Below are 12352 nucleotides of genomic sequence, written 5' to 3' on the forward strand. Positions count from 1 at the left end.
GTTGTGTACTCGATCTTTAGTTGTCTCTTCGAACTTTAATTAGTAATGGTTGATGTATTGAGATGTATGCTTATGGAATTTGAGACAGGTTCTACAATTGGGATCAGAATGATTTTTAGAAAGTATCAATTTCAATTTCCAATTGTATTTGGCACCTTGAAAAAAATAGGAAGCGATCACAGTGAATTGGTACCGACGGGTCCCATTCGGAAATCTTATCGAGGCGCTCGTCGGGACTACAAAAATGAGGTGTTTGGGTCGAGTACCTTAACGCGTCTGATGCCGTTAATTCTCGCGTGAGAATCAACGGATTCTACACAAAACAAAAAAAAAAACAGCCTATGATCGTTAATTCAAAAAAAAAAGCTGGGGATAGGAGGGAGATGGAGGAGGGTGGGAGTGGAGCGGATTGTAAAAAAAAAAAAAAAAAACCAGCCTGTGATAGTTAATTCTAAAAAAAGCTGGGAAAATGAGGAAGGTGGAGAAGGGCGGGACTGTGGTGGGGGCTCATTTTTACTGTACTCCACATGGTTGTAGTCAGACTTTAAAGTGGTGGGGGCTCATTTGTCAGCACCTTTTGGCCCCACAACAAATTGCATTCAAAACTTCATTCTGAAATAAAAACTCAAAAAGTCCAACCGAACACAGTGATAGTGTATCGGCAAAAATGAAGCAAGAGGTAACAGTATCTCAGATAAATAGTGTTGGTATCTCACAAACTTAATAAAGAGATAATGTTATTTCATCGAAAATATTTTTCTGATTGTATTTTATAACAAGGGATAAAGCAAGAGATAGTAATATCACAATGTAAACACATACAAATACTCCATTACACAATATTTAACATGTTATCTGTTATTTTTTCTGTTAAAACAGATGAGATAATAGTATCTCAGTCAATTCAATTCACAAATAAAGTAAGAGATAATTCTATTTGCCAAAAATATAATGTATCGGCAAAAATAAAGTAAGAGATAACAGTATATTAGATAAATAGTGTTGGTATCTCACAAACTGAACAAAGAGATAATGTTATCTCATCGAAAATATTTTCTGGTTGTATTTTACAACAAATGATAAAGTAAGAGATAGTAATATCACAATATAAACACATGCGGAGACTCCATTACAATGATAACGACAACAACTGTGACAAAAACACGTGTATGCTAAGTATTTTTGGAACGCGTGTCCATATAAAGACTGAAACCACCGTGAAAAGTTTAGGTAGACTAATTGCACGTTGAATCCTGCAGTATATCTTTGTCAACAAGGTTCCCTAGAATTGAGATAGCAGTTTCGAGAAAACAATGGGTTGCTAATAAATACTCCTAGAACAGAACTGGGCGAACAGATTCGGTGGTGGAGGTACGAACTAGTAGTACGGAGTGAAACAAAACCAAAAGCATATTCCTTCCCTTCTACTCTTGTTTCCACTCGATTCTCTCTCTCTCTCTCTCTCTCTCTCTCTCTCTCTCTCTGTGCAAATTTCTGCTCTGTTCCACTGTGTTTAATCAGCATAGAAAAAATGCATTCGAACCACTTGCTTCTCGAAGAGCCTATCAGGATGGCCTCCATCCTCGAGCCATCAAAATCCGTAAGTCTCCCAATTCCCCCTCGATACTATTATCTCAAGATTTTCAAACATGTGTATCAGTGTATGCATGCGTTCGAAATTCGATTCGGTACTCAAACGATGTCGGATTGTGCAGAGTTTCTTCCCCGCCATGACGAAGATCGTGGGGACTTTGGGCCCCAGGTCTCGTTCTGTCGATGTCATCTCTGGTTGTCTCAAAGCTGGAATGTCTGGTACAGTAATTTTTCCCTGCTTACTTTTCAAGTCCTATTTCGCGCGCGCACACACACATATAATCTTGTAAATAATTTTTGAAATACCCGCACAAATTTAAAAGATTAGAGAAATTGAAATCTTTACCGTACAAAAAAAATGAAATCTTTATATTGGCTCAAAGAAATGGCGGAAAATTATACATTAGAATACTTTTTTATGATCGGGAAATGACACAATTTTTCGCATTTGACTATAATTGCGGAACGGAACGAAGTGGAGGGAGTGCCAAATAGATATGTGTGCTTGTGTTGTGTGTTGTCTTCTATTTTACTGGATTCTTAGAGTTCAAGTAGGGGCCTTTTATGGAGGTGAAGTCCCAAGGCCAATAGGTGCCAAATTTTGCGATATAAGTTTTATACTCTTTTCGAGCAGAATTTCTGTAACAGAGAGAGAGAGAGAGAGAGAGAGAGAGAGAGAGAGAGAGAGTGCCTTGAAGGTTGAACGTCTTGATCCTTGCTGTGTAGATTGGACACCGTTTTTCTGGACTTTGGCATACTGCCAACTGTGTTTATCTTGAGTTTTCGTTGATCGAAAATTATCTTGGTTACTTATTAAAAGTTTGACTGTGAGTATTATTTTTTTCCCGGAAGCATTGCATAATTGTGTTTTTTGGCAAGGTTCTTAATCTGTTCTCGGGGTAGGGTTTTACTTGGCTGTTAAGTTGGAGGACTTGTGTAATGGTTTTGTGATGGTGTGATTTCACAGTGGCTCGATTCGACTTCTCATGGGGGGACCCTGAATATCATCAAGAGACTTTGGAAAATTTGAGGGCAGCTGTAAAGGCTGCTAAGAAGCTCTGTGCTGTATGTATCTATCTGTGGATTTTTGCCTTCTGTTAAAAAAAAAAAAGGCGATAATGCTTCTGGCATTATTAGTTATGGCTCAAAATTAATTACTATGGTTTTATTGGTTGCAATTCTTTGTACATTTTGATATGGTTTTTGATTCGTTAGTATGGTTTAGATCCTGCATTTGGTGGTTGAGAAAACTAATGGAGAATTAAAATAAAAAGGAAACTGATTTTTTTGTGTGTGGCTTTCTCCTTATTCATTTAGGGCCTTCTAATATACTAGTAGTTGTTAGCGATCGGGAGTTCTGTCAAAGGAGTTTTGAAAGCCAGCCACTTACGTCATAGGGCTGAATTAATAACATGAGTAAAATGAAATTTGAAGGTACTGCTGGTTTTGGTCTACAGGAGAATGCTTAGCGAAGTAGTTCTGAGATTATGTATGATGACATCTAAAACGTTGGAAATTGCTGCTATAGCTTCTTAGTTGTTGCTTTCCCCTAGGATTCTGGGCAAACATTCTTTTTCGGAACAAAGGAAAGGAGCAGAGCTTATATTGTTGGTCTATGCAGGTTATGCTAGATACAGTGGGTGCGGAGTTGCAGGTTGTCAACAGCACTGAGAAAACTCTTCAGCTTCAGGAGGATGGTAAAGTTATTCTAACACCTGATCATGGCCAGGAAGCTTCTTCTGAAATATTGCCTATCAACTTTTCCGGACTGTCAAAGGTATGAATACTTGCATCTCTCGAACATTATCCGGAATGAGAATTTATGGCCTTTACAGAGCCTTAATGGGTAAATTGACTGCATGGATATAGTAAAAGCATGTTGTTGGCATCCAAAAGTGTACCAATGGTCCATTCAGAGTCTTGTTTTTGTTACTTCTGGAGTTATTTGTCCGCTAAAAGTTAGTACGCACTTGACTGTTTTATGAATGTGCACGTAATCACCTGAACGCAATTGGGACCATGGTTCCATCACATCGTAGTCACATGGTTGTGTCGGTGTTTTATACTTTTATCCTTCTCATCATACTCAAGTGCAAACTCCATCCTTACGAGGCTTTTGATGTGTTTTTCAGGCAGTGAAGAAGGGTGACACCATCTTTGTTGGTCAATACCTGTTTACCGGAAGTGAAACTACTTCTGTTTGGCTGGAGGTAGGAGGAAAAGTGTCCAATGGATGACATAGAATAGGCTTTCTTGTTTGTGTATTGGTTTGTTTGTGTGCATGTCCTTTGTGTATCAGCCGGTAGGGTACTTACGGTGTAAGTTAATGTTTTTGCATTATATTTCAACTCAAGATCTGAATCCAGCATTTGCTAGTTGCTAGTAAGTTGAAGTCATTGTATTTTGGATAGTATGAAGTTAAAAGTCAGTATGAAGTTAGAAGTCAACATAATTTTGTCCTTACTTGTGTGTATCATTGCCTTGGGTTGAGCAGGTAGATAAAGTGAGAGAGGAAGACGTGGTTTGCGTGATAAAGAATACTGCAACATTGACAGGCTCATTGTTCACCCTGCATGCCTCTCAAGTTCATATTGATTTGCCAACCCTCTCTGATAAAGATAAGGAGGTGAGTCCAGCTCTTAAACACTAAATTCTGTATCTGTTTGTACAACCTTTCATGCAGAGGAAATGGATGTAATACATGAATGTGGAACAATGGATACCATTCTGTGCAGAATTTGTGCATGGAGTTTGCGTGTTTTAGCTCACTGCTTGCCATGAAGGCAACTGCATTTACGAGTTATTTCCATTTTGATGCACTGCTTTTAGAGTGTAGTAGATATCAGTCGGAACTTTGTTTGTGAGGGGATATGTAAGTTTTGTCATGCAGAAACTTCAAATAAAATGGGTTAAATTCGTTGTTTGTTGCCATTGATTGTGACAGTGCAATTGTACGCTTTATCTGACCCCGTATTCAAACCCTGACCTTTGGCCATTAAGGTTCTTAAAACAATGGTTTATCTAAAGTAACCAGATAATGTAAGGTAATTGATTTTCACATTGCCCTTTTTACCATTTGCACTGCCTTTTTTGTCTGCATTAATGTGAATTTACAACGTCCTTTCATGTAGAAAACTGAACAAGCAAAAGGGCAATATTGTAATTTCACATGAATAACGTAAAGAACAGAGGATATAAATTAGGGCAGAATGAAAATCACTACCCCTTAGGTAATTTGCATCTAAGATGTGCTGCGCTTGTGTTCCTCACTTGCTGCCATGACTTCATTGCACAGTACATTTGGTGAGTGATCAATATTCATTTCAGGTAATTAGTACGTGGGGTGTAAAGAACAAGATCGACTTCCTCTCTCTATCATATACTCGGCATGCAGAAGATGTTCGTGAAGTAAGACATTACTTGCCTAGTCTCTTTATTTTCGGGTCTTGTTTCTTTAATTTTCCCAACATTCAGGTGTTTTGAGTAAGTCTGGTAACATGCTTCCATGTTCTATAATGTAGGCCCGGGAGTTCCTATCCAAGCTTGGAGATCTCAGTCAAACGCACATTTTTGCAAAAATTGAGAACGTAGAGGTGAGTTCCATTGTAGTGGACCAGTGGTAGCAAAATGAGCTTCCCTTTGCATTCTGATGTAAGTACGGAGAATCACTACCATTTCTTTAGAGTTTGAATTTACATGCCTCATATTTTATTGCTAGGGTTTGACCCACTTTGATGAGATTCTACAAGAAGCAGATGGTATTATTCTGTCTCGTGGAAATCTTGGCATAGATCTCCCATCTGAGAAGGTTAGTTATTTGACTCAAATTATAAAATTGTGTTGATTTCTGTGGGCATGCAGGATGACAAAATATAAAATTGCATTGTATTTTTGTGGTTTCAAATTATTTGATGTCTGCCTGGTCTTACCCGTCTTATATATGGCACTAGGAGTGTTATCTCTATTTGAAAACTGTCCCCCCAAGCAAAACTGAGAAAAATAGTTTAAGTATATCATGTTAAGGATTTGTAAGTAACGATGTATCGAGGAGTAATTTATTAAATGGTAGGGTTATGTGTGGTAGTGTCTATCGTCTGATATTACTTTACTCATGACTGAGAAATTTCCTTATCTTTTGGAGTTTGGACGTCTTTTTTTACTCGCGTGATATTTTAGAAGGGATATCTGCACATGTTATTTGGTATAAATTCTTGTGATTTATACCGTTGTGTGATTTGCAGGTGTTCTTATTTCAAAAGGCTGCTGTTTACAAGTGCAACATGGCTGGAAAACCTGCTGTGGTGACTCGAGTTGTCGATAGTATGACTGGAAATCTTAGGCCGACTCGTGCAGAAGCAACTGATGTTGCCAATGCTGTATTAGATGGTAAGCTTCTTTCCTGATCAAAGGAGCTACTTGCGATTCTTTTGCTAGCTGCACATTAAGATCCTCCTAAACATTTCATGTTCTGCATCTCATTCTGTGTGCTTATGAAACATAACCTTATCACATAGTTGATACTAGTTTGCTGACTATGATTTGGAGATGTATGCTTAAATCTTCCCTTTATAGTCTAGTAAAATTTAATAGGTATTTTAGAAGTTGGACAAGGTAGTTGTTTGATATCAAATGACAATTGACAAGTATAATGCCTGAATAGGACATATTGTCTTTTCTTACTTGTGCTTAATGTACTCAGGAAGTGACGGGATTCTTCTTGGTGCTGAGACTCTGCGTGGATTATACCCTATTGAGACAATTTCCATAGTTGGTAAAATCTGTGCGGAGGTAAATTACCTCAATGTGTCTATAAGATTATGTTGCTTGATTAGATTTGTTGTTAATTGCAAGAAGCTTATTCTTTTTTCTTTTGGTGAGTGCTAGCTACTACTCCTAGGAACCTGGATTCGATGTTTGAAATTCATTACTTTCGAAAGCTCTGTCCCTTTTTTCTTCTATCCTTTATCTGTTTGTCCTGTTTAATTGCTAATCTTGCTACATTTTTCTACCTCTCGTGGTTATGTCAGCTGCTAAATTATGAAAGCCAGCTTATGTGATGCTGCACACATATTTCTGATGTTTGGATTGTGAGTTTGTTATATGGTAGATATGGCAAATATTTTGTCTATCTCAAAAAGCTTTTGCTTGTGGTAGCATATGGTTGGTCGTTTTTCACACCAAAAATAATAATAAAACAAGTAAAGAACAATTACTCCGTGGAATAGCCGTCAAGTCCGAGATTGTCCATGGGGAATAAAAAGCTAACTTACTGTAGATACCATATATTTCTAATGTAATTTTTAGAGCGAATGGAAGTTTGATTTAAGAAAACTAAAACCAACTAAAGTATGTTGTGAAAAGATGAGAGGGAAATCTAGGGTTTTGAATCCACTTCCATCGCATATCTAGGTATGTATTCTTCTGGTTCACTATTCAGATTAATATGATTATAGCCAGGGTTTGCGATCCCTACCGATAATCGGCAAGGAAATAATCACGATTTGTCAACCGGCATAGGCTCTCACTGTTAGATTTCTTGGAGGGTTCCAACCTAAAACCAATTGGCAATAGGTGGAGTAGCCTCTAGAATTTATTAACCAAGCTTGGGTGGCTTAGATGAGCGATGTGGGACAAATCTAACACTCACATAGCACAAATCGTCTTACTAGTACGACCCGTATCGATACACAGATCGTCTGATAGCGCAACTCGTCTTACGGGTATAATCCATCTCAATCACTCAAATCGCATATGCAAGAAAATCATTGTGTGACCTGTGCTTGAAATCTTGAACAAACACAAAATAGACAGAAATATTGAAATCAATTTCATAGACTGAAAAAGGGTTCTTGTATACAATTCAATATGAATAGAAAACCTAGAAACATTACAAAATAAAGCTACTTTGGGAAGTTGGAAAGAAGCTTCATCTCTACCCTATCTAAGGTGTCTAGCCGCTCATGGGGGGAATCTTCAAGGTCTCGGTGATGGGAGCCATGGGGTTCTCTTCTTGCTTTTGCTATAGCCTCTCTCTAGACCTCTCACAATAGTTTCCACTTTCCACCCCCTAAAAAAACAACTAGGGTTGCACTGTTATAGTTCTTGCCCTTCAAAACCCTTTAAAATATGAACTTCGTAAAAAATTCAGCACTTGCCGTCCTGACGGACTTGACCCCCATGCAGACAGATTTTTCAGAAAGGTTTTGGCATAAAAATTGTATGTTTAGCATCCAGACAGAGCGATTCCTGATTTCTGCATGTTTTACTCTGCTTACGGGCATGTTTTGACCTAGTAAACATCCAAATTCGGGAATCGCTATTTCACCCAAAGTTGTAGCTCTTTGTGCTTTTCAACCCATCTTAAATCACTCAAATCGGACAATTGAGCTGAAAGATATGGTCGAAAGACTAAAGACTAAGCTGAGGCACTCTGAATTTGGGATTGAATGAAACTCTTGATTTTTCCCTTCCAAATGGGGATTGTTTTATACTTCCTCAACACATCTCGAGTATATCCAGGACTTCTCGCTTTTCTTCTTCCATCACCTCCAAGGCCTTCCACCTTTTCGGAAACCATCCAAAAGCCTCTCGCAAGCCGCGTTTCACATCTAATAATTCTCCAAACCTGAAAACACACGAAACAAGTATCACACTCCAAGCAACATGGTAGATAGACTTAACAAGCATAACTTAGGGGGCGTAAATGTCATAAAAGCTATATTGGCGACAGTTGGAAACTCCCAGAAGTCCTTTACTGCTAGTCCTTAATGTATTTTTCTGTTTCTTTTATCTTTTGGGGATTTGTTTATCCATGTGTGATGAGTATGACGGATGCTGCAGAGCATGAAAAGAAGGAAAATGGGAAATATCAACATGGAATGATTTGGATGTATTATGAACTTGTTTAGGTTCATTGAGAATTCATGTGTATCTTACATTTGAATGCTGCTAGACAGTGTATTTTAGTAGGGATGATGTGTTATGGGCATTCATTTTACGAGCGGAAAGACACGAGTTGTAGGGGTCAGCCTGTGGTTGCTTTGGGGGTTATATAACTGGACTGGATCATTCTGTGGGGTTTATATGGGTCTATAATAGTCTACGGTCAAAGAGAGATACTCCTAATATATGAAGCCATAGTCTTTGACTCTGATAGAAAAAGTAAGCAAGCACCCTATGAATACATATTCTTGCTCTTCATGTGAGGTGAAAGATTCAAGGGAATTTTTGTGAAGCTTTGTGTTGAGTCATGCGTGATGATAAGTGATTTTGTGTTTTCTATTTTCTTCTTTTTTGTGCAATTTTTTGGGAGAATTTCTTTTTCAGAGCCAAAGCCTTTACATAGTTCCCACTAAGCTGTAACCCAGTTCTCTATGTTTGAATTAGCTCATAAAGCTCCCAAAAAGTGGCCCTTGTTTCTTCGTTTGTCCTACTCCTACATTAACTCATTTATTTAGCTTTAACAGGAATTGGTTTCATTCTTCCATCATGACATGGTTTTAGTGCACTTGGCAACCATGATTAGGAGAATAAGTGGGCTTTGATACGGGGGAATATTTTCTCTCTATCATTATAGACGTCGTGACACTTGATATAATTGCTCTGCTTAAAAAAAATCTTAGTTTTGTCTAGTTTCATGTCTTGGGTATGGCTGCTGATTAATGTCTATGGACACTGGGATACTATTAGATATTAGTATGTTAAACACCTTTTCCTTTTAGAATAACTGGTATTGGAAAGGTAAAATAGAGTATTTGGTGCACGATGTGTCTGCTTCGATGTATCCCATAGTTCTGTTGGCAGCTTACTTGAGCTCAAATTTCCATGCAGGCAGAGAAGGTTTTCAACCAAGACCTGTATTTTAAGAAGACAGTCAAATATGTTGGTGAACCAATGACTCACCTGGAATCCATTGCTTCCTCTGCGGTATATTCTCAAGGTTTTTCTGTACTTTTTCTCTTCCCTCTAGGATTTCACTTGACATTAGCTGATAAATCACTTTTTATTAGGTACGAGCTGCCATTAAGGTGAAGGCATCTGTTATTATTTGCTTCACCTCGTCTGGAAGGGCTGCAAGGTGTTTTATAAATTCTTGGTTGCAGTTGGTTCTCTTTAGATTGAGATCATGCGGTTCTATGGCCTTCTTAATCAGTATTTGCAACTTTTCCACATTTAGTCATGTCTAAAGACTAAAAAATAAATTACAAAAATATGCAGATTAATTGCTAAGTACAGGCCACCGATGCCAGTTCTATCAGTAGTCATTCCCCGGCTCAAAACAAATCAGCTAAAGTGGAGTTTTAGCGGTGCATTTGAGGTATCCTCAACTCTTTTATTCCTTGTTTTCTGCTGAATTTTCTTGATTTTTTTCCTTTTTGGCCTTATATTTCCTTTCCCTTTCTGCCAACTTGTTGACTCTCAAACTGATGAATCTTTCCTATTTCCCCCTTCCTGTGAATGGTTAGGCAAGACAGTCGCTAATTGTCAGAGGTCTTTTCCCCATGCTTGCTGATCCTCGACATCCCGTAAGTTCTTACTTTGTATATCACTTTTTTTTTTCACTGCCTCTGAGTGAAAAAAGTTCTCACCCATGCCTCTCCACCAAAAAAGGGGAAGAAACAAAAAAAAGGTGACTGCGTAACATTTCAGCAATAGATGTGGATTCTTGCTTCTAACAGCATATATGTTTACAATAATTTGTGGGACTTTTCCATGGACTGTTGATTGAGTTTTCTGCGTATATTATTATTTCGGAGTAATGTTACAAGAATTCTTACATTTGCGTACTTCAAATTTGCAGGCCGAATCTACGAATGCAACAAATGAGTCGGTTTTGAAGGTTGCACTTGATCATGGGAAGGCCTCTGGGGTGATAAAATCACATGACCGAGTTGTTATTTGCCAAAAAGTAGGGGATGCATCTGTGGTCAAGATTATTGAGCTCGAAGATTAGATCGCTTGGCTTTCCTCATTTCGAGCCTTTCTTTCCACAATTTGTGGAAGTGGGGACTTCTCTTGCCACCCTGTGGGGTTCAAATAACGAGGTATTGGATGTTTCTGATAATCCCAGTGTATAAATGGTATCCTGGGCAAGTACATTGTTTATGCTCAATCGATGCTCATTTTGAAGTGATTTACACTTTCGGTTCTGGACAGTTGATCTGTCAAATTGTACCTCAGATATGCATAATGTTATTGAGTTCGAGCTCCCAATAAGTTTACGTACACTCCTACCTATCACTCCTCTCTCACATGTGTTGGGTCCATTCCACAATTAAATGTGTGGGGTCGACACATATGTGAGAGGTGGGGTCGGTAAGAGTGTACGTAGCATTCTGGGTGTGCTTCGTTTTTTTTAGAAGTTTTCAATATCCTTATCTTCTCTTGTATCTCTCCTCCAAGTATGAGAAGTATAACTGGACGTCTGGAATAACAGCTACAAAGAACTTGTTCAACCCAAAGTTGTAAAAGTCCATTTTACTACTTCTAAATTTCAAGTGTTTCTATGAAGCAGTTGAAAGATAAAGTCCCTCGCCGATAAAAAAGAAGAAGATATACTAGGAGATAACCACCACACACGTTTAATGCTTCAGATCTTAGATGGAAGGTCTTTTTGGCTCGATTTAGAAGGGGTTAATATCTTTAAAGCACCAGATAGTGTGCAAGAAAGTGAGAAAAAAAAGTAAATGATCGAAATCGCCCACCAGGTGAGTGAGGACTCACTCACTCACCCACTCCTTATCTAATAGTTTCACAGCCTGCCATTGGTAATGATTCTACTACGGTGCCACAAATTCGCAAGCTGATCCTAAGTAATTGTTCGAGCAATACCTACTTATTCTACTTCATCGGCTTGGATGCCACAGTGCATTCAGGAGATCTGATAGTAAGGATATCCTCAATTCTAAAATAAAAAGTAAAGTCCAGTGTTTTCTTTTTCTAAAGATATAGACTATCGATCTACACCACCATGGTTTAACTTTCAGTCTATCAAAGTTAGAACTATATGAAGAATATGAGGACATATGAAATCATAGGGTGGTAGTTTAGGCCAGGACAGGGCCTCTGTTATCCGGATCTGGCTATCCAAGCTTACTATTTTCACTGATTCAAGACTTTAAATGCCTAAAGGGGCGAAGCAAGTCAAGTCATTGGGTGATCTCCTCGAAAGAGCTTGCTGCCACTTGAACCCAGAGCTAGCCGGTTCTCCCCAAAATGCGTTGTGGCGCATCAGCTGACTGACATAGTTTTAAGCTTTGCCTTGATGAACGATACTGCGCTATTCTCGAATGGTGGAAACCCTAACCAGAAGAACCCTAAGTATTCACTTTCCCACTTTCCTTTTGATGTTTAGTCTTGTGAGAATGCGTTGAAGCATGTTAAACAGGCAAACCTTATAGGATATGGGGTAAGACTGGACATTTCCTTATCCAGTCCCATTAACGGTGTACAGTTCGACTAGGTTCGACAATAGGGTGTTATTATTTCCGTATGTCTAGGTAAATCACATCTTGCAAATCAAATTACTAGTAGCCAACTTATCACAGAGAAGTTAGATTACTTGTACCTCGAAAAAAAAAAATGGACTGGGTGATGTAGCTCCACATTGGAACTATTCTATGGGAGGCAATGCGGACCCGTCAATTTTACCGTGTGAGGTGATACATTGATCATTCAAATTCTTGATAGATAATCGTAATCACGTTCTTGATAGATAATCGTAACCACGTGATTTGTAATTCATGAAACTCATCTCATA

General features: G+C 38.4%; 1 protein-coding gene across 3 annotated transcripts; it reads left to right on the top strand.

Moving 5' to 3' along the window:
• Nucleotides 1–1238: 1238 nt before the first annotated feature.
• On the top strand, nucleotides 1239–10962 carry LOC131318414 (pyruvate kinase 2, cytosolic-like). 3 transcript variants are annotated; one of them, XM_058348143.1, is made up of 16 exons: nucleotides 1239–1600; nucleotides 1716–1812; nucleotides 2561–2658; nucleotides 3215–3370; nucleotides 3726–3803; nucleotides 4088–4219; nucleotides 4921–5001; nucleotides 5115–5186; nucleotides 5312–5401; nucleotides 5835–5979; nucleotides 6293–6381; nucleotides 9424–9519; nucleotides 9603–9670; nucleotides 9811–9910; nucleotides 10059–10118; nucleotides 10394–10962. In XM_058348143.1, exons 1-16 carry the CDS (start codon nucleotides 1532–1534, stop codon nucleotides 10544–10546), a joined length of 1584 nt encoding a protein of 527 aa, XP_058204126.1. In that variant the 5' UTR covers nucleotides 1239–1531; the 3' UTR covers nucleotides 10547–10962. The 3 variants fall into 3 exon arrangements, with proteins under 3 accessions (XP_058204126.1, XP_058204127.1, XP_058204128.1); XM_058348144.1 differs by lacking the exon at nucleotides 10059–10118 and having other exon boundaries at nucleotides 1298–1600; XM_058348145.1 differs by lacking the exons at nucleotides 4921–5001; nucleotides 5115–5186; nucleotides 5312–5401 and having other exon boundaries at nucleotides 1298–1600.
• Nucleotides 10963–12352: the final 1390 nt, after the last annotated feature.

The sequence above is a fragment of the Rhododendron vialii genome, chromosome 3a (assembly GCF_030253575.1).
Source record: "Rhododendron vialii isolate Sample 1 chromosome 3a, ASM3025357v1".
Taxonomy (NCBI): Eukaryota; Viridiplantae; Streptophyta; class Magnoliopsida; order Ericales; family Ericaceae; genus Rhododendron; species Rhododendron vialii.